The sequence below is a fragment of the Mandrillus leucophaeus genome, unplaced genomic scaffold (genome assembly GCF_000951045.1).
Source record: "Mandrillus leucophaeus isolate KB7577 unplaced genomic scaffold, Mleu.le_1.0 Scaffold1935, whole genome shotgun sequence".
NCBI classification, from domain to species: Eukaryota; Metazoa; Chordata; class Mammalia; order Primates; family Cercopithecidae; genus Mandrillus; species Mandrillus leucophaeus.
In genome coordinates, this window is record NW_012101960.1 from 173659 (window position 1) to 196987 (window position 23329).

Consider the following 23329-nt stretch of genomic DNA (forward strand, 5'->3'; position numbering starts at 1 on the left):
TTTTTTTTTTTTGAGACGGAGTCTCGCTCTGTTGCTCAGGCTAGAGTTGGAGTGCAGTGGCGCAATCTCGGCTGACTGCTGCAACCTCTACCTCCCGGGTTCAAGCGATTCCCCTGCCTCAGCCTCCCGAATGGCTGAGATTACTGACGTGCGTCACCACGCCCAGCTAATTTTTGTATTTTTAGTAGAGACAGCGTTTCACCATGTTGGCCAGGCTGGTCTCGAACTCTCGACCTCAGGAGATCCTCCCGCCTCGGCCTCCCAAAGTGCTGGGATTACAGGCGTGAGCCACCATGCCCAGCATGTTTTCTTTTTAGTATCTGCATAATATTCTTGCTGGGAATTACCTTATTTTATGTAGTCATGCTAGTAGGGGGTAATTTCTTAGAAGAAATCTTGTTCGTTCCACACAGCAAATTTCGATGTTTTCAGGTAGCAGTACAGGAAAAAAAAAAAAAAAAACAGCATTGATGTGTTTCATTTTTCAGTGTTTTAGAAGTCAATTATCATTAAATGTTAATTTTTTAACTTTATGTAGAGAATTGTTTTTAAATACCAGGTACTGTCACATACAGAGCAAAATTAAAAGTTGTAGAATTTTTTATACGATGAAACTTAAGGATTAAGTTGTATATAGGTACACAAGATAAGCACAGAGAAGAAAATATCTAAAATCACATAGTGAGCAAAACTGAGACTAAAACTCAGTGTTTCTTGATTTCCAGTAAAGTTCAAAATTTCAGCATTTACTGAACAGTTAATACGTGCCAGGAATTGTGCATGGAGGGGGCGGGAGACTAGGGGAAGCGGGGTTGTGGCGGTTGTAGGTAAAAGAGAAAGAAAGAATCCCTCTTCTCAAAGAGCTTAATAAGGGTTACTGGCTCATAAACAGGTAATTTCAATAAAGGATGGCTAAGTACCAGTAGAGGAGGATCAGTTCTAAGGGTTTCAGAAGAGGATTCCTGGAGAAAATAAAATTTAATCCAGAAAGATGCTTAATTGAGACGAAAATGCAAGGAACAAGGGACATTTCAGAAAAAGGAACAAAAAGACCCATAGTTCTTAAAATACATAGTGTAAGTGGGGATGGTTAGTGTGTAGTGGACACTACAAGTACTGCGTTTGTATTAGACTTTAAGACATATAAAGTCTAGGGTGGGAGTAGCAGAAAAGGACATCAGAGAGGCCAGAAGGCTGGGGTCTTGAAGCCTCAATCATAGCCTTGTTTGCCATGCTGTGTAGGTTTTCCTTAATTTTGTGCAAGTCCATTTAAGATTTAAAGAGATCACTGGATGCAGTGTGGAAAATGGATTTAAGGAGAGCAAAATTGGAGTCAAGGAAACCAACTAGAGGGCTAGTGAAATAGTCTAGATAAGAAAACAATTTGTATTAATTAAAAAACTTCAGTATTTACACACATTAGGGAAGATATCTATTTTAACTACTGTCCTCTTACAGTTAAGAGCACCAGCTCAATCTTAGCCTGGGTTCAAATCTTGAGTCTGCCTACTTAAAACTTATGTGATCTTCTCACTTGTAAAATAGAGATAATAATTGTAACCACATCATAGAGCTGATTTGAAAAACATGAGTTAATAAATGCTCATATTCAATGTAAAGTGGTCTATTAACATATGCTAATAGATCATCCCTGACACATAGTAAATAGTCAGTGAATGTTAGTTTTACATTTATACCTCTATAGTTACGTAGCTGGCTTGGTTTAGCTTTATTCTTTACATCTTTAGTGACTCTTAAAGGTACTGTTCTTTTTTTTTTTTGAGACAGAGTCTCCCTCTGCCACCCAGGCTGGAGTGCAGTGGTGCGACCTAGGTCCACTGCAACCTTCATCTCCTGAGTTCAAGTGATTCTCCCGCCTCAGCTTCCCGAGTAGCTGGATTACAGGCATGTACCACCACACCCAGCTAATTTTTGTATTTTTAGTAGAGGCGGGGTTTCACCATCTTGGCCAGACTGGTCTCAAACTCCTGATCTCAAGTGATCTGCCAGCCTCAGCCTCCAAAGTTCTGGGATTGTAGGTCTGAGCCACCACGTCCGGCTGGGACTATTCCTTTAAAACATTTTCCCTAAACAATTTGTTTTGATTGAGGAAAGAGGTAAAATCACTTAATATATGTAATCCTAGACAGTGTTGGTGAGATGTGTAGGGTAAAGATCATCTTCCACCCTACGTTTGCATTTCCCAACTTGTTTAATTTCCTAGTAACTACATCCTACTAATTTTTGTCTTGAAGTTAGTTTTTAAAATATTATGGAACAGACAATCCAACTTTGTCCTTGGTTACTGTGACATACTGAAAATTTTACTAATTTCTTTTTAGGTTGTAGGAGAATACTTTTTGGATAATTGACTAGCCCCACATTATATTGATAGAGGTTCTTGAAAACTTTAATGCCAATTCATGTATCTTATGAATAAAATAGAGCATCCATTTAGAAATTTAAGTCATTCTTGAGTGCTTGATATGTGTCAACACTATCCGAGGTGCTAGGGATACAACGGTGAGTGAAAATATCGGCTAGGTGCAGTGGCTCACACCTGTAATCCCAACACTTTGGGAGGCCAAGGTGGGAGGATCACTCAAGCACAGGAGTTTCAGACCAGCCTGGACAACATAGCAAGACTCCATCTCTACCAAAAATAAAGTAAGCCAGGCATGGCAGCACACACTTGTGGTTCCAGCTACTTGGGAGGCTGAGATGGGAGGATCACTTGAGCCCAGGAGGTTGAGGCTATGGTGAGCTGTGATCATGCCACTGCACTCCAGCCTTGGTGACAAGAGCAAGACCCTGCCTCAAAACTATATATATATGATATATGTATGGTATTTTTTATATATATATATATATATTTGTGTGTGTGTGTATAGTCCATGCTGTCATACAATCAAGTATGGGGACAGACATTAATCAAATTATTACACAAATACATGTCAAAGTATTTAATAGGGGGAATGAAGGTAAGTTCATAAGACTGAGTGGGCTCAGTAGGAGGACTTCATTTTATCTGGAAATTGAGAGACATCCAGAAGTAGAGTTAATTTCTATAGAATTATCAGGCTTTCACTAGGCATAAGGGAATGAGTGGGACAAGACAATGGGTAAAAAAGAAAAACAACATGCTAAGATACTAAGGAAAAAGAGAGAAAGATACCTTTGAGGTCCTGAAAGACAGGATACAGAGAGAGAACAGTGGTATAAGTCTACTCTAGAGAAGTCAGTAGCAACAGCAATCAGATCATGCTGGGCTTTTAGGTCCTTGTTAAGGATATGGGTCTTTTTGCAGAGACCAGTAAGAAGCCACTGAAGAGTTATAAGCAGGTTAACTTGATTCGTGTTTTTTAAAAGATCATTTTGGCCGCAAGGTATTGAGCCTCTCTGTACTAGTTTCTATATACTTATAAAATAACAATAGTCACCTGCTCCCCACTACATATTATTATGAATAAACATGCTAATACATGTAAAAGGAATGGTATCGAGCACCTAATAAGCACTCAAAAAATGTTAGCTAGAAAATAAACCCTGAGCCTAGAACAATACCTTTTTAAGGGCATAATAGGCACTAAAAAGTATCTTTGAATGAGTGAACCAGATGTTTACCAAATATGTAAAACTATCTGGGTGGGTTTTTGGGAGAATATAGCTGTATCAATTTTTAAAAATTTTTATTAGTCTTTTCATTTTTGTATAGAGCTAAATTTCAATATTTTCTAGTAAACTGGCCATTTCATCTAATTTTTAAAATTTACTTGCATAATATATCTGATGCCATTTGGAATACCTCCCATTTCCATTTTATCTGCAGGTATACATGTCTAATATTATATGTGTATATATGTATATATAAAGTATATGTAAATATAAATATGTATATAAAAAAACAAAAACTCAAAAGCCATATATATATAGGCACAAGGGAGTAAGTGGAACAAGACAATGGATAAAAAAGAAAAACACATGCCAAGATACTAAGGAAAAAGAGAGAAAGATACCTTTGAGGTTCATTTATATATATATATATGTGTATATATATAAATGACTTTTAAGTATTATGTATATCAGTATATATATAAATAGGTGGGTTTTGGGGAGAATAATATATTTAATAATTTGAGATATATATTTGAGTTTTATATATATATACACACACATATTTATTTTTATATATATATATACACACACACGCACACTTTTTTTTTTTTTTAAAGAGATAGGGTCTCCAGCAATCCCATTACTGGGTATATACCCAGAGGAATATAAATCATTCTACCATAAAGACACATGTATGCGAATGTTCAGTGCAGCACTGTTCACAATTCCAAAGACATGGAATCAACTAAAAGTCCAGCAATGACAGTTTGGATAAAGAAAATGTGGTACATATACACCATAGAATACTACGCAGCCATAAAAAAGAATGAGATCATGTCTTTTGTGGGAATATGGGTGGAGCTGGAGGCTATTATCCTTAGCAAACTAGCGCAGAAACAGAAAACTAAATACCACGTGTTCTCACAAGTGAGAGCTAAATGATAAGAACTTATGAACACAAAGACGGAAACATGAGACACTGGGGTTTACTTGAGGAGGGAGGGTGGAAGGACAGAGAGGCGCAGAAAAGATAGCTGTTGGGTACTGGGCTTTATATCTGGGTGATGAAATACTAGGTTGGTGCAAAAATAATTGTGGTTTTTAACACGTTTACCTAGGTAACCTTCACATGTACCCCCAAGCCTAAAATAAAAGTTAAAAAAAAAAAGAGAGAGAGAGATATGGGGTCTCACTATGTTGCCTAGGCTGAATTTGAACTCGAGCTCAAGTGATACTCCCACTTCAGCCAGCCTCCTGAGTAGCTGGGACTACAGGCACGTGCCACCACACCTGCCTCCTTTATGAATTTTTTTACTTCCAATTTTTTACTTCCAATTATAAAAGTAATATACAACCTCCTTAGAGTAAGTCAAACAATACAAAGATGTAAAAGCAGAAAAAGCCGGGTGCAGTGGCTCACACCTGTAATCCCAGCACTTTGGGAAGCAAAGGTGGGTGGATCACGAGGTCAGGAGCTGGTCTCCAACCTCCAATATGGTGAAACCCTGTCTCTAAAAAAGAAAAAAAACAAATTAGCTGGGCGCAGTGGTGTGCGCCTGTAGTCCCAGCTACTCGGGAGGCTGAGGCAGGAGAATCACTTGAACCCGGAAAGCGGAGGTTGCAGTAAGCCGAGATTGCGCCATTGCACTCCAGCCTGGGTGAAAGAGTGAGACTCCGTCTCAAAAAAAAAAAAAAACAAAAAACTAACTCTATTGAATGCCTGTTGTCATTCTCCTAGATGTGAACTCTTCCACACCTTTTCCCATACTCATAAAATCATACAGGGTTTGATGGGGTGAAACATATATGATTATTTTAATTAAAATGTCATGATCCTTAAAGTCCTTACAAAGTTTTTATCAACAGGTAAATAACCCGAATCAGAGGAAGTCTGTTGGTTCATATAACTGGAAGTCTGAATAGGACAGATTTCAGGCTTAATTTGTTTTCCTCTGGTTCTCATGGCTCTGCTCTCTAGACTTTTCTTAAAGAATTGAATTACTTTTTCTTCACTGACAGATATTTTTCCTAAATACATCAAAACTAGTATTTTATTGTCTTCTGACTTCGATTATAGTTGTTGAAGCTTCCTGTCAGTTTGTTATATATTTGTAGTTCATCTCTATTTTCTCTTGTTGCTTTTTAAATTTTCTGCTTCTGCATTTTCACTGCAGTTTAAGTGCATCATCTATGCTTCTTAATCTCTCATTTCTCTCTTTGTCTCTTCTAAGGACAATTTCTTCAGCTCTATCTTCTACTTAATTAGTTTTAAAAATTTATCAATATTATTTTTGATTGGCAAACTATAATTGTATACATTTATGGGGTATATTGTGATGTTTTGATACATATGTACAATATGTAATGATTAAATCAGGCTAATTAATATTGCCTTGCCTATAATTTTTTATGATGGAGCTATTTGAAATTTAGTCTCAGTTATTTTGAAATATACATTATTATTGAATATAGTCACCTTCCTGTGCAATAGACCTCAAAACCTATTTCTTCTGTATATCTGGAACTTTGTACTCTGTGATCAACAACTCCCTCCCTATTCCCTCTCTCCCCAAGCCCCCCGCCCCCAGCTTCTGGTAACCATTTTCTACTCTCCACTTCTAGGAATTCAACTGTATTAGATTCCACATATGAGATAATGCAGTATTTGTCTTTCTGTCACTGACTTATTTCACTTAGTATAATGTCCTCCAGTATTCCATTGTGTATCTATACCACATTTTCTTTATTCATTTGTTAATGAACACTTAGATAGTTTCTATGTCTTGACTATTGTGAGTAATGCTTCAGTGAATACAGGAGTGCATATATCTCTTTTACATACTGATTTCAGTTCTTTTGGATGTATACCAGAAGTGAGATTCTAGATGATATGGTAGTTGTATTTGTGGTTTTTTGAGGAACCACTATATTGTTTTCCATAGGGCTGTACTAATTTACATTCCCACCAACAATGTACTAATTTGTTTTTTCTTTTTTGAGATGAGGTCTTGCTGTGTCACCCAGCTGGTCTTAAACTCCTGGGCTCAGGATCCTCCCATCTCAGCCTCCTGAGTAGCTGAGATTACTGGCACGTGCTCACCATGTCTGGCAATAATATACTAATTTACATTCCTTTTCTCCACATCCTTTTCAACACTGTTATCATTCATCTTTTTTACAAAACCCATTCTAACAAGTGTAAAGTAACATCTCATTGTGGTTCAATAATCTTTTTAAGTTATAATCTGTTGATTCTTTTATTGAGTTTATAATTTCAATGACTAGATGTTCTGTTTCTCCCTTTTCCCCAGATTACCATAATTAATCCTGACTTTATTCCATTTCCATTTGCAGAAAGTCTGAAATATTTTCCATTAACATTTCATAGAGATATTTCTTTTTTATCTCTGCCTGGTTTTGTTCTTTTCTTATGGTTTTCTTTTGTAGTTTTTTTAAATTAATAGGCTTTCTTTAGAAGAGTTTTAGATGTATAGACTAATTGACAATTGAGCACACATATACCCCCACATTCCCATACAGTTTTCTCTGTTATTAACAACTCACATTAGTGTTGTACATTTGTTAAAATTGAGGGCCATTTTGTTAACATTAACTAAAGTTAAGTCCATAGTTGCATTAAGGTTTGCTCTTTCTATTGTACAGTTCTATGCATTCTGAAAAATGCATAATGTTATGTATTCACCATTAGTATATTCTGTAGTATCATACAGAATAGTTTCATGGCACTAAAACTCCCCTGTACCGCACCTACACAAACCCCCTTTCCCAAACACTGAACTCCTGGCAGCCATTGATCTTTTTTACTTATTTCTGTGCTCTCTATTCTGTTCTCTATTTGTCAGTTCTTTCATCAGTACCATGCTATCTTGATTACTGTAACTGTATACTAAGACTTGAAGTTGGGTAATATCAGTCTTCTGACTTTGTTCTTTAATATTGTCTGGGCTATTCTGGATCTTTTTTCTTTCCAAATAAATTTTAGAATCAGTTTGTCAATATCCACAAAATAGCTTGCTGGGACTCTGATTGGGATTGCATTGAGTCTGTAGATCAAGTTGGGAAGAATTAGCATCTCAACAATATTGAGTCTTCCTGTCCATTGACATGGTATATCTCTTTATTTAGCTCTTCTTTGATTACTCTTATCAGTGTTTTGTGGTTTGCCTTCTATAGATCTTGTACATATTTTGGTAGATTTGTACCTAATTCTTTTTTTCTTTTTTTTCTTTTAGTGCTAATGTAAATGGTATTGTATTTTTTATTCCCAACTCCAGTTGCTTGTTGCTGGTGTATAGGAAAGCAGCTACTATTGTATGTTAATATTGTTTACTGAGACTTGGCTATAATCACTTATTAGCTCCAGGAGGGGTTTTTTTGGCAGTTCTTTAGGATTTCTACATGGACTATCATGTCATCTGTGAACAAGGACAGTTTTATTTCTTCTTTTCCAATAGGTATGTCTTTCCCTTTCTTGTATTACATTAGCTTGAACTTCCAGTATGGTGTTGAGTAGGAGTAATGAGGGAGTAGCATCTTTGTCTTATTTCTGATTTCAGTGAGAAAGCTTCTAGTTTCTCACCATTAAGTGTGGTCTTAGCTGTAGGATTTTTGTAAATGTTCTTCCTTAAGTTGAGGAAGTTCCGCTCTATTCCTAGTTTGCTAAGATTTTTTTTAATATTAAATATCATAGATTGATATTGGATTTTATCAAATGTTTTCCATACGTATGCCATTGCTGTGATCATCTGAGTTTTCTTCCTTAGTCTGTTGATGTGATGAATTACATGAAATAATTCTTGAATGTAGAATCAGGCTTATATACTTGAACAAATCCATCTGGTCATGGTTGAAATTCTTTGTTTACACTGTTGAATTAGCTTTGCTAGTATTTTGTTGAAGATTTTTGCCTGGCCATTATTATCCTTTTAATGTCCATAGATAATTAATGATGACCCAGCTTTCATTTCTGATATTAGTGTTCTGTGTCTTTTCTCTTTTTTTCTTGGTTTGCCTGACTAGAGGTTTATTAGTTTTATTGATCTTTTTAAAGAACCATCTTTTTGCTTCATTGATTTTTTTTTTTTCTGGGTTGATTTCTTGTTATCAATTTTCTTGATTTCTGCTCTAATGTTTTTCTTCTGGTTGTTTTAGGTTTATATTACTGTTCTTTCTCTAGCTTCCTAAGGTGGATGTCTAGATTATTGATTTTAGATCTTTCTTCTTTTCTAATAAGTTCATCCAATGTTATAAATTTCCCTCTAGGCATTGATTTCTCTGTATCCCACAAATTTTTGTTAGGTTGTATTTTCATTTCATTGAAGTTTAAAAAAAAATTATCTTGAGACTTCTTTGTCCCATGAGTTCTTTATAAATGTGTGGTTTAATCTCCAAATAGTTGGGAATTTTACAGCTATTTTTGTGTTACTGATTTCTACCTTAATTCTACTGTGGTCTGACAGCACAAGTCAAAGTGTGTTTTATGGCCCAGAATGTGGTCTGTGTTGGTGAATGTTACATATGAGCTTGAGAAGAATGTTATTCTTCCGTCATTGGATTGATTAGTTCTCAAGATTCAATTAGACACAGTTGATTGATGGTGCTGTTCTGTTCAACTATATCCTTACTGATTTTTTGCCTTCTAGATCTGTCAATTACCGATAGAGGGATGTGGCAGTCTCCAACTATAGTAGTGATCTTCTATTTCTTCTTGTGGCTCTTTCAGTTTTAGCCTCACATATTTTGATACCTTGTTGTTATGTGTATACACATAAGGATTGTTATGTCTTCATGGAAAGTTGACCCATTCATTATAGGTAATGCCCCTCTTTTTTTTTTTTTTTTGAGACGGAGTCTCGCTCTGTCGCACAGGCTGGAGTGCAGTGGTGCCATCTCGGCTCACTGCAACCTCCACCTCCCAGATTCAAGTGATTCTCCTGCCTCAGCCTCCCAAGTAGCTGGGACTACAGGCACGTGCTGCAACGCCCAGGTAATTTTTTTTGTATTTTTAGCAGAGACAGGGTTTCACCATGTTAGCCAGGATGGTCTTGATCCCCTGACCTCGTGATCTGCCCACCTCAGCCTCCCAAAGTTCTGGGATTACAGGCGTGAGCCACCATGCCCAGCCAGTAATGCCCCTCTTTATCCCTGAAGATTTTCCTTATTCTGAAGTTGTCTTTCTCTGACATTAATATAGCTACTCCAGATTTCTTTTGATTAGTGTTAACATGGTATATCTTTCTCCATCCATTTACTTTAAATCTATCTGTGTCTTTATATTTCAAGTTGGTTTCTTGTGGACAGGCTATGGTTAATCTTGTATTTTCATCCACTCTGGCAGTTCTTTTAATTGGCATATTTAGACCATTCACAATATACTTATTGATATTGTTGGGTTAATATTGCCATGTTTATAACTCCTTTCTATTCATTGTACTTGTTCTTTTTTTTACATCTTCCCTCCCTTTTCTGCCTTCTTGGTTTTTACTGAACATTTTATATAATTCTACTTTCTCTCTTCTCAACATATCAATTATATTTCTTTTTTAAAATGTTTGTGGTTGAAATGAAATTTATCCCTGGGATGCAAGGATGGTTCAGCATTCTCAAATCAATCAGTAGAATGATATGATACATCATATCAACAGAATGAAGGACAAAAACCATATTATTTCAATTGATGCTGAAAAAATATTTGATAAAATTCAACATCTCTTCATAATAAAAACCCTCAAAAAACTGGGTATAGAAGAAACATACCTCAACATAACAAAACCCTTAGACAACAGACCTACAGCTAGTATCTTCTGAATGGGGAAAAGCCTTTCCTCTGAGATCTGGAACACAACAAAGATGCCCATTTTTACCACTGTTATTGAACATAGTACTGGAAGTCCTAGCTAGAGCAATCAGATAAGAGAAACAAATAAAGGGCATCCAATTTGGAAAACAAGTCAAATTATCCTTCTTTGCAAATGATACATCTTATATTTGGAAAAATCTAAAGACTCCATAAAAAAGCTATTAGAACTGATAAATATAGTGAAGTTGCAAGATATAAAATCAACATACAAAAGTCAATAGCATTTCTATATGCCAACAGCAATCTGAAAAGGACATTTAAAAAGTAGTCCCATTTACAGTAGCCACAAGTAAAATTAAATACCTAAGAATTAACTGAAAAAATGAAAGATCTCTACAATGAAAACTATAAAACATTGATGAAAGAAATTGAAAAGGACACCAAAAATGGAAAGATATTCCATGTTTATGTATTGGAAAAATCAGTATTGTTAAAATGTCCATACTACCCAAAGCAATCTGCAGATTCTATGCAAGAATACCTTTGGCATTCTTCCCAGAAATAGAAAAAACAATTTAAAAATGTATATGGAACCACAAAAGACCCAGAATAACCCCCAAAATATCCTAAGCAAAACAAAACAAAACTGGAGGAATCACATGATCTAACTTCAAATTATACTACAAAGATATAGTAACCAAAATGGCATGGTGCTTGCATAAAAACAGACACACAGACCAATGTAACAGAATAGAGAACCTAGAAACAAACCTATACACTTACAGTGAACTCATTTTTGACAGAGGTGCCAAGAACATACACTGAGGAAAAGACAGTCTCTTCAATAAATGGTCCTGGGAAAACTGGATATCCATATGCAGGAGAATCAAACTAGCCCTCTATCTCTCACCATATACAAAAATCAAATTAAAATGGATTAAAGACTTAAATCTAAGACCTCAAACTATGAAACTACTACCAGAAAACATCAGAACTCTCCAGGACATTGGTCTGGGCAAAGATTTCTTGAGTAATACCTCAGAAGCACAGGCAATAGAAGCAAAAATGGACCAATGAGATCACATCAAGCTAAAAAGCTTCTGCTCAGCAAAGGAAACAGTTAACAATGGGAAGAGCCAACCCAAGAATGGGAGAAAATATTTGCAAACTACCCATCTGACACGGGATAAATAACGAGAATATATAAGGAGCTTAAACAACTATACAGGAAAAAATAATCTAATTTTAAAATGGGCAAAAGATTTGAATAGACATTTCTCAAAAGAAGACATACAAATAGCAAACAGGCATACGAAAAGGTGCTCAACAACATCGATCATCAGAGAAATACAAATCAAAGCGATAATGAGATCATCTCACCCCAGTTAAAAGGGGTTATATCCAAAAGACAGGTAATAACAAATGCAAGAATGTGGAGAAGAGGGAACCCTTATACACTGTTGGTGGGAATGTAGATTAGTATAACCACTATGGAGCACAGTTTGGAGGTTCCTCGAAAAACTAAAAATACAGCTACCATATAGGCCAGCAATCCCAATGCTGGGCGTATACCCAAAAGAAAGAAAATCAGTATATCAAAGAGATACCTGCACTTCCATGTTTGTTGAAGCACTGTTCACAATAGCCAAAATGTGGAAGCACCCTAAAGTGTCCATCAACAGATGAATGGATAAAGAAAATGGGGTGCTTGTACACAATGGAGTACTATTCAGCCTTAAAGAAGAATGAGATTTTGTCATTTGCTGCAACATGGATGGAACTGGAGGTCATTATGCTAAGTGAAATAAGCCAGGCACAGAAAGACAAATATCACATGTTCTCTCTTATTTGTGAGAGCTAAAAATGAAAGTAATTGAACTTACGGAGATAGAGAGTAGAAGGATGGTTACCAAAGGCTGGGAAGAGTAGTGGGAGGCTGGGGGGTGGAGGGGGAGGTGGAGATGGTTATTGGGTACAAAAAGAACAAAAATGAGTAAGACCTACTATTTGATAACACAACAGGTGACTATAGTCAATAATAACTTGTTCTTTTAAAAATATTTTTGCTTTGTAAGGCACTTTTGTTGTAGCATAAATGTACATTTTAAAATAACTAAGAGTATAATTGGATTATTTGTAACACAAAGGATAAATGCTTGAGGGGATGGATACCCAATTTTACATGATATGGTTAATATGCATTGCTTGCCTATATCAAAACATCTCATGTACCCCATAAATATGTACACCTACTATTTACCCACACAAATTAAAATTTTAAAAAAATTTGCCCTAGATTTGCAATATACATTTACAACTAATGTAAGTCCACTTTCATGGATAGTACAGGTACATTATAACTGAGTTTTCCCAGTTCCTGTCTGCCATCCTTTATAGTTGTCATTCATTTCACTTATCCACATGTTGTAATCACTGAATACATTGTTGCTATTATTACTTTGAACAATAATCTATTTATTAGATTAAGAAAGATGAAAGATTTTATTTTTTCTTCATTTATTCCTTTCCTGATGCTCTCCTTTCTTATGTAGAACCATTAGTTATCTATTGATAAAAAACTAATCAACCACAAAATTTACTGGCTTAAAACATTTACTAGCTTTAGTTTCTGCCGATCAGGAAAATCTGGTCACTGCTTAACTGGGTCTTCTACTCTGGATCTCTCACAGGACTGCGGTCATCTTAGGCTCAGTTGGGAAGGATCCAAACTCACTCATGGTTGTTGACAGGATTCAATTCCTTACTAGTTGTTGGACTTAGGCTTCAGTTCCCTACAAGCTGTTGGCCAGAGGCCTTCCTTGTTTCTTGCCACATGAGCCTCTCTGTAAAGCGTCTTACAACATGGAGGTTTTGCTTCATCAGAGCGAGTAAGAGGGCAAGAGAAAGTGCCAGCAAGAGAGAACAAGCTAGCAAGACGGAAGTTATAATCTTTAGCAACCTGATTATGAAAGGGACATCCCATCACTTTTGCCATGTTGTATTTATTACACAAGTGTATGAATACCAGAAAGGCAGGGATCATTGAGAGCCATGTCAGAAGCTACCCATCAAACCCATGCCTAATGGGGCTATATCCTGTGTGAATCGTGTGTGTCCTAGGTTGAGGATATGACCCTCCAGAAAGGTTTTGCATTTCCTCCTCCCAGGCATTCCACGATAGAGGACTACATTTTATATTGTTCTCTGATTGAGTCTGTGAACATGTGGGTAGTGAAACTGAACTACAAAATTGCTTGATGTGTAAGCTTATAGATGAATTATCTGGTGAGCTTATATTATTTTTTCACATATGACTTGAGGCCAAGACAGACAAGCTTTCTTGTGATCTCTGTGTACTGGTGGACTTTTTAAAAATTTTAACCCTTTTACTGATGGTATGACCCCTCAAAGATCCTAGCTTTATGCATAGTTCTTAGTTCCTGCTCCTTACATAATTCAGCCCCAAAGCTTCATGACCTGTCCTCATGGGGATATTAAATCTCAAGCTTCCAGGTAACTGACAAGTTAACCCCCTTCACAGACTACCACTTACCACTCTAGTTTTCATGTCTTTTTTTTTTCTTTGCTCTCACCATGTAGTTGCAAAGATTGTTTTCAAAATATAATCCAGCATTTCCAGGGGGTTTTATACTGGGAGGGCTTTTTGGTTATCTGTATATTGCCAAATTGGATGTCCTTCTATTTAATGTTTAAGCATCCATTTGTCAGCATCAAAATTAATGTGTATGTTTTCTTTTAACCGAACTTTTAACAGTTTTACTATTATCCCCATCATGTTCCATTGAAATAAACTGGAATTTTTGTTTCAGATTATGGCTTTTTTTTTTTTTGAGATGGAGTCTCGCTCTGTGGCACAGGCTAGAGTGCAGTGGCGTGATCTTGGCTCACTGCAACCTCCGCCTTCCGGGCTCAAGCGATTCTCCTGCCTCAGCCTCCCAGGTACCTGAGATTACAGGCACAGATCACCACGTCCAGCTAATTTTTTTATTTTTTTTTAGTAGAGACAGGGTTTCACCATGTTGCCCAGGCTGGTCTTGAACCACTGACCTCAAGTGATCCGCCCACCTCAGCCTCCCAAAGTGCTAGGACTACAGGAGTAAGCCACCGTGCCTGGCCCAGATTGTGGCATTTTTAATATTTATTTTGTATTTTAAAAGTATATTTTACAGCCAGGCACAGTGGCTCACACCTGTAATCCCAGCACTTTGGGAGGCTGAGGTGGGTGGATCACTTGACGTCAGGAGTTCTGAGACCAGCCTGGCCAACATGGTGAAACCCCGTCTCTACAAAATACAAAAATAGCCGGGTATGGTGGCGCATGCCTGTAATCCCAGCTACTCAGGAAGCTGAGGCAGGAGAATCATTTGAACACGAGCGCCAGAGGTTACAATGAGCTGAGATAGCACCACTGTACTCCAGCCTGGGCATCGAGACTCTGTCTCAAAAAAAAAAAAAGTATATTTTATGATTTTTAAATTAAGCTTCCATAGTCTTAAAAATCATTTTTAACAATTTCATTAAGCCTGACAGCTACTACCAATAACTGCTTTTTAACTGTTTTACTAAAATATTTTCTTAGCTTTGTTACATTGCTTTTTTTCTGATTTAATAGATTTTGTTTGTTTGTTTGTTTTTGGAGGGTATCCTTGAGTAATTCTTTGAGAATGTTTTGAGTCCTTGGATATCTGAAAATAGCTTTATTTATTTATTTTAAAATTTTTAGAGATGGGGTTTCACTGTATTGCTCAGGCTGGAGTGCAGTGACTATTCACAGGCACTTTCATAGTACACACTACAGACTTTTAACTCCTAGCCTCAAGTGATCCTCCCACCTCAGTCTCCCAAGTAAGTAGCTGAGATTACCAGTGCATGCTACCACACCTGGCAAATAGCTTTATTTTTGCTTTGACTTCAGTAAATATCTTTTTACTTGGGAACATTGACTACATGGCTCCATTATTTTTTTCCATCTAATGTTACATATAGGAATTCTGATGCTAATCCCAATTAGATGCAGTTCTCTACTACTTCTGCTACTTCTGATAGAAGGTTGTACTTTTTAAATCCTTTGGAAAACTCAATATCTTATAGTCTTTTTTCATTTATCCTGCTTCACATCTATTAGATCCTGTCTAAAGATTTTTATGGATTTTCATCTTTTGAAACAGGAATTTTTCTTCTTTGTGGGTTTTTTTTTGTTTGACGTGGAATCTCACTTATTCTTTTGCCCAGGCTAAAGTACAGTGGCATGATCTCTGCTCACTGCAACCTCCGCCTCCTGGGTTCAAGCAGTTCTCTTGCCTCAGCTTCCCAAGTTGCTGGGGTTACAGGCATGTGCCACCATGCCTGGCTCATTTTTTTATTTTTAGTAGAGATGGGGTTTTGCCATGTTGGCCAGGCTGATCTCAAACTCCTGACCTCAAATGATCCACCCACCTCGGCCTTCCAGTGCTGGGATTAGACATGAGCCACCACACCCAGCCTATAGATTTTAATTGTTACATGTCTTCTTCATTTCACTGGGATTTAAAGAAGAAAATTATGTATATTTAGCCAGCCATTTGAAACCAGTTCTGTTGAACAATAAGAGCACAGGAGTAGGTAATCTTTTATATCGTCACATTAAAGCCACCAAGAAAAATAAAATGAAATGTTAAGAAAGAGTAGCCATTGAGTTAGGTATTTTTTTGTTTTTCTTTTTTTTTCTTAAGAGGCTGTACTGTACAGTGTTCCAAATAGATTCTTTTTAAAATTTTAACAAACACTATAAAGAGAAAACGTAGGGAAGGAGGAAGACGGGAAGACAAGTTTGCAGACAGATCTACAGGGAAAACACTGAGACACTTTAATTTGTGTAGGATGATAAAAATATGTATTTATCAAATACTTGCATCTGTGACACAAAAGCAAAATATGGATAATAACATTGTTAGGACTGGTACCCTTGGAGTTATAAAAATGGTGAACAGAATTTTCATCCATTTTATCATCTATGTTGGATGTGCCACATATGTGTCCATAATAGTACCTACAAGTTTATGCCAAGTGAATCCTACAAGAAGATGCTTAGATCCCAGAGAATGTCTCGTAAGTGCCAAAGAGGATAGGTGTGCAATCTGTAGTAATACAAGAGACAGTGTGAGAGAACTGGACAGGAGGATACAGAGGACACTTCAAAGGACTTGACCTATTTATACAGGAGGTTGCAATTTTTTGAATTGCAAAATGAGACCTTGGCAACGACCTTGAGCAGTAGTATATAACTGCCACATGCTTAGTGTTCCAATAATGGAACACAAGGCATAAATGTGTTAAATTGGCTCTTAAAGAATGAGTACAATTGGATGAGTATTCAGGAGAATGGAACAGAAATAGAGGCAACACAGCATACTTATTAAAAATTATTCTAGAGGCAGATTGCTGAGTTCGAATTTTGACCATGTCACTTATTTGCTGTATCACTTTATTTTTTACTTATTTTTTTTAATGTGGCCTAGATGAATTAATGCTGTGTCACTTTGGAAAAATGACTTCTCTGTGCCTCAGGAACAAAATGAGAATAATAGAACCTACCTTTTAGAGTTGTTATAAGGAATAAATTAATCCACATAAAGCATGTAAGACAATTTATGGCATCAACTATAATTGTTAGTTGCCATGATTATCATCATCATCTTCATAGAAGGACATTTTGGAATTATAAATGGACAGATTGTATTCACTGACTAGTACATGAACCAACCTGCTTCGAATACACAATTCATACTGAGTCCACACCGTGGTGGTCTTGAATTCCAGGCTAAGAAATAGTTAATTATTCTTTTATTGAAGAGGAAACAAAGTTATATACAATGTCCTAAATTGCCTAAGTCTTTTTTTTTTGGAGCGGGGGGGACCGAGTCTCACTGTCGCCCAGACTGCAGTGCAGTGGCACGATCTCGGCTCACTGCAACCTCCACCTCCTGGGTTCAAGCGATTCTCCCGCCTCAGCCTCCTGAGTAGCTGGAATTTTTATATTTTTAGTAGAGACAGGGTTTCACCATGTTGGTCAGGCTGGTCTCGAACTCCTGACCTCATGATCCGCCCACCTCAGCCTCCCAAAGTGCTGAGATTACAGGTGTTAGCCACTGTGCCCTGCCAATTGCCTAAGTTTTAACTAAAAGGCCCAGGGCATTTGAACTTCCCTTTGTGTTTCTGTCCATTCTACAGGGATTCTGAATGAAACCACTATTTCAGGAAGATTTATTTCAGTAATATCCGTAAGGCCTAAATTTAGGTGATGGTGAGAGAAACGGGTAAGGAAAGGACAAGTTCCAAAAATGAATGGAATTGAACTAGATGATCCTTCGGTTCTTTTCTAGCCTAGACATCACTGATGACTTTCTTACCTCTCTAGGTTAGAAAATCTTTACATAATATGATGTACTGTATATAGTTTTTTATTTCCAGAATTTGTAATATATGTTTTTCTCATGTATGTTTTTCTACAGGTTTTAGATGGAGCAGGATTAGATATTGATTTCCATCTTGCCTCTCCAGAAGGCAAAACCTTAGTTTTTGAACAAAGAAAATCAGATGGAGTTCACACGTAAGTAATCTCTTTTAGTTCAGTTTCATTGCTGAATAATACCAGCGGGCTATCTGCAGGGCATGGAAAGTTAGCATATTTGATACTACATATCAATATTAGATAATTCCATATGATTTTAAACAGTTCATGATAGTGGGCCATCTGATAAACCAAAACATTTTCCATTAACCTTTCTATTTTTGTTTAAGCGTTTTCTTTTGATCCAGGCTAAATTTTTTCTGTGCTTTGGTTAGTAAATTAGTATTCCCCTGGTATTGCATTCAATCTATTGTGGCATTTTAAACCTGCCTTCTGGCCAGCACAAGCTTTCTATTTTAACTTAAAGCTACTGTTCCAGGTATATGTCTTAAAGTTTCTTGAGCTGCTGGCTATATACCATTTCTGTTCATAGTTTCTTTCTTAAAACAACAGTACAGTATATTTTTGTGTGTATGTAAATTTTTTTTTTGACTCAGACCTCATTCATTTTAGATAGTCAGAAGGCCTGAGGCCAGGCGCTGTGGCTCATACCTGTAATCCCAGCACTTTGGGAGGCCAAGGCAGACGGATCACAAGGTCAGGAGATCGAGACCATCCTGGCTATGATGAAACCCCATCTCTACTAAAAATACAAAAAACTTAGCCAGGCATGGTGGCGGGCACCTGTAGTCCCAGCTATTTGGGAGACTGAGGCAGGAGAATGGCGTGAACCCAGGAGGCGGAGCTTGTAGTGAGCCCAGATTGTGCCACTGCACTCCAGCCTGGGCAACAAAGCAAGACTATGTCTGAAAAAAGAAAAAAAAAGCCTGAAAGCAAAAGAAAATACTTGTTTTAACTCTTTGAGTTCAGAATTAAGCAAAAGACCATATATTCTTCTGACACCTCACTTCCCTCTTTTCATATCTCACTGGTATTTTTCCCAGTTCCATTCTATTATCTTACTATAACATTTTCTTAAGTCAATATTGTTAATGTGTTAAACTGTGAATCTGTAGGAAGAACAAATATGGAGTATCTAGTATTTGCTCTAAACAAGGGTTGGCATGTTATATGCTTCTAAATTAATCTTTCCAACCCACTATGAGATAGAGTCTTTGACTCAAGATTCCCATTTTATAGACAAGGAGGCCCAGAGAAGTCAAATAAGTCTGCAGGGATACACATGCAGGGTGGAGACAAGATGGACCAAAACTCTTGCTTTCTACCATATGCTTAGAACATCCCTGGCACATAACACTATTGTAAGAACTAGCTATTAAAATTATTGGTCTTTGTTAACCAAAGTGCCTGATACATAATTGATACTCAGTAAACACTGAATACATGTATGAATGGATGAGAGGAAAAAAGTCTCAGTAATTTTTTAAGATACTCATTTAAAATACATTTTTAAATGGCATTTTACCTATGCAGAGCTCAGAAAAATATTTGCATAAGCTATTACTAAATACGATAGAAATAGTAATTGTAAAAGTCAGTTTATATTGATATGCTTGGAATTAACTGTTTTCTCTTTGATAGATATATAAGAACTAAAAATGGGCCCAGCACAGTGGCTCACGCCTATAATCCCAGCACTTGGTGAGGCCCAGGTGGGTGGATCACGAGGTCAAGAGATTGAGACCATCCTGGCCAATATGGTGAAACCCCGTCTCTACTAAAAACACAAAAATTAGCTGGTCATGGTGGCGCACACCTGTAGTCCCAGCTACTTGGGAGGCTGAGGTAGAATTGCTTGAACCCCGGAAGCGGAGGTTGCAGTGAGTCGAGATCATACCACTGTACTGCAGCCTGGTGACAGAGACTCCATCTCAAAAAAAAAAAACCAAAAAACTAAAAATATAGTTCAAGTTTCAGAATTTTTGAAATGTTCAAAATTTATATCAATCTTTATTTCTCCCCAATTATTTGCTCCCTTTTTGAGATAATAAAATTCACTGTTAGAAAAATAAGTATCTGGCCGGGCGCGGTGGCTCAAGCCTGTAATCCCAGCACTTTGGGAGGCCGAGATGGGCGGATCACGAGGTCAGGAGATCAAGACCATCCTGGCTAACACGGTGAAACCCCGTCTCTACTAAAAAATACAAAAATCTAGCCGGGCGAGGTGGCGGGCGCCTGTAGTCCCAGCTACTCGGGAGGCTGAGGCAGGAGAATGGCGTAAACCTGGGAGGCGGAGCTTGCAGTGAGCTGAGATCCGGCCACTGCACTCCAGCCTGGGCGACAGAGGGAGACTCCGCCTCAAAAAAAAAAAAACGACAGAGGGAGACTCCGCCTCAAAAAAAAAAAAAAGAAAAAGAAAAAAAAAAAAGAAAAATAAGTATCTTACTGCTTCCTTGTGTTGAATTACCTCTCATTAAATAATTGGGAGAAAAGAATTGAGTTTATAATAGTTCACATTTATTGCATTCTTTTGATGTGCCAGGCCAGTGTTCTCAGCACTTTTCATGTACTAATTTTTTTTATTCTTAACCACAATCCTGAGGTAAATACCATTTTACCGATGGGGAAACTGAGGCATAGAACAATTAAGTTGCTGAAAGTTACACAGCTAGTAAACAGCAAAGCCAGGATCTACATTCAGGCAGTCCAACTCACTCTTAATCATTACACCAGATTTACAAATCTATTTTTTTTTTTTTAGATGGAGCCTCGCTCTGTCACCCAGGCTGGAGTGCAGTGGCGCGATCTCGGCTCACTGCAAGCTCTGCCTCCTGGGTTCACGCCATTCTCCTGCCTCTGCCTCCCAAGTAGCTGGGACTATAGGTACCCGCCACCATGCCCGGCTAATTTTTTGTATTTTTAGTACAGACAGGGTTTCACCGTGTTAGCCCAGTTGGTCTTGATCTCCTGACCACGTGGTCCACCTGCCTCGGCCTCCCAAAGTGCTAGGATTACAGGTGTGAGCCACTGCACCCAGCCTACAAACCTGTTTTTCAAACATTAAACAAAGCTTTTATCTGTAGCTATATTAATTTTGTAAGAGCAGCAAAAATCTCAGTATGTCACTGGTTTTTCTTAAGTAGTCTTTTTTTCTTTTAAATGTAATTTCTTTTTTTAAAGACAAGGTCTCACTCTGTTGCCCAGGCCAGAGTGTAATGGTGTGACCATAGCTTACTGCAGCCTAAACTATTGGGCTCAACCAAGCCTCCTGAGTAGCTAGGACTACAGGTGTGAACCTGGCTAATTTTTTAATTTTTTGTAAAGACAAGGTCTCACTTTTGCCCAGGCTAATCTCGAACCCCTGGCCTACAGTAATCCTCCTGCCTCAGACTCCCAAAGTGTGTGATTATAGGTATGAGCCACTGTACCTGGCCCTATTTTTAACTTTTGCTAATATGGGAAACTAATTGTAAGTAGGGTACTGGTCATTCAGATATTATTGATTTTTTTTTTTCAGCACTAGGCATAACTAATGATGGGCTGAATTACCCTTATAGAATTAATAAAATATAAACTAGTTTTATTTAATTCTCAAAGCATTTAGAATTAAACATAAACATCTACAAGGGAACCAGTGATAGTCAATAAGCAAAATCAGTAAGAGGCCTGGAAGAAAACATGTAGGATAATCCATCACTGCTTTTGAAAACAAAACTCAGTTTAGATTAATCTCAATTGAAGGGTAGGTTGGCAGTCATATCTGCATATGAATTGAACTCATGATAAAATACTTTTAATAGTGTATAAATATTAAAGTTTATTATGAGTTATGTATACAGGTTTTTAATTCTATCCTTTTCCAAAAATGAGGTCACTAACCATAATTTACTGAGTAAATGCCAAGCATGTCTAAGTTGTACTCGAACGTATATATTTTCAGGTTGCTTCATTCCCAAGAAATTATAAATTATCTTTCAATACTAAGGAAATTCATGAGTAAGCTGTCCAATTATTATAAACTATGTTATTTCTTTGTTTTTGTTTTGTTGAATTTTTTGTTTGTTTTTATTTTTTTGAGACAGAGTCTCCCTCTGTTGCCCAGGCTGGAGTGCAGTGGCGCAATCTCAGCTCACTGCAACCTCTGCCCCTCCAGGTTTAAGCAATTCTGTGCCTCAGCCTCCGGAGTAGCTGGGATTACAGGCGCATGCCACCACACCCGGCTAATTTTTTTGTATTTTTATTAGAGACGGGGTTTCACCATCTTGGCCAGGCTGGTCTTGAACTCCTGACCTCGTGATCCACCCACTGCGGCCTCCCAAAGTGCTGGGATTACAGGCATGAGCCACCGCACCTCTTGAGACAGGACCTTGCTCTGTTGCCCAGGCTGGAGTGCAGTGGCATGATCATGCCTCACTGCATCCTCAACCTTCCGGGCTCAAGCAATCCTCCCGCCTCAGCATCCCGAGTAGCTAGTTCTACAGATGCCAGCCACAATGCCCTAATGTTTGTATTTTTTTTGTAGAGACAGGATTTTGCCATGTTATCCAGGCTGGTCTCAAACTCCTGAGCGAAAGTGATCTATCTACCAGCCTTGCCCTACCAAAATGCTGGGATTACAGGCGTGAGGAACCACACTCAGCCTGTTAGTTCTTTCTTTTACCTTCTTTTACCTTTAGTTGCTTTTCATCACAAACAGAAGTACAAGTAACTAAAAACATGTACTTTTTTTTATACAGTGTAGAGACTGAAGTTGGTGATTACATGTTCTGCTTTGACAATACATTCAGCACCATTTCTGAGAAGGTGATTTTCTTTGAATTAATCCTGGATAATATGGGAGAACAGGCACAAGAACAAGAAGATTGGAAGAAATATATTACTGGCACAGATATGTTGGATATGAAACTGGAAGACATCCTGGTCAGTATGGTCTTCTAATAAAATAAAAAGTATTAACATCCAGAGCCCTTAGTATGGTAATGGTTACTGAACTAAGCATTTTATCTGCATTATACAGGAAAATCTGTTTCTAATATTTTATTTTTGCCATAAATACTTTGACCTCCATTTCAAATATCAGCTTAATTTTACTTTATATTCATATAGCCCTTTTATAGTTTTCAAATAACTTATCTTCTAGGACCCTATTATAAAAATAGCTTTTTTCAGATGTGCAACTAAGACTGCATCTTGGTAAGTTTGTTTTATAAATGTGCAGTTAGAATTTTTAAAATTATAAATAGATTATGCTTCTGATTATACAGAAGGCACATGAAAAATAAAATGTTTTCTAATTTCACAACTATTTTGTGGTATTAAAACATTGGGTGTTTTACTGAATACTAAATTGGTCAGATTAACATACAAAGAAGGAAATATAAACACATGCATCATGTAATAGGTAAATACCTAAAGTTGTATCT

General features: G+C 37.2%; 1 protein-coding gene across 1 annotated transcript in view; it reads left to right on the top strand.

Moving 5' to 3' along the window:
• TMED5 (transmembrane emp24 protein transport domain containing 5) overlaps positions 1–23329 on the top strand; it is a 41443-nt gene that overhangs the window by 12467 nt on the left and 5647 nt on the right. The window contains exons 2-3 of the mRNA XM_011978391.1: positions 17947–18044; positions 22643–22826. Coding sequence (XP_011833781.1) covers positions 17947–18044; positions 22643–22826 — 282 coding nt within the window. The remainder of the gene's footprint in view (positions 1–17946; positions 18045–22642; positions 22827–23329) is intronic.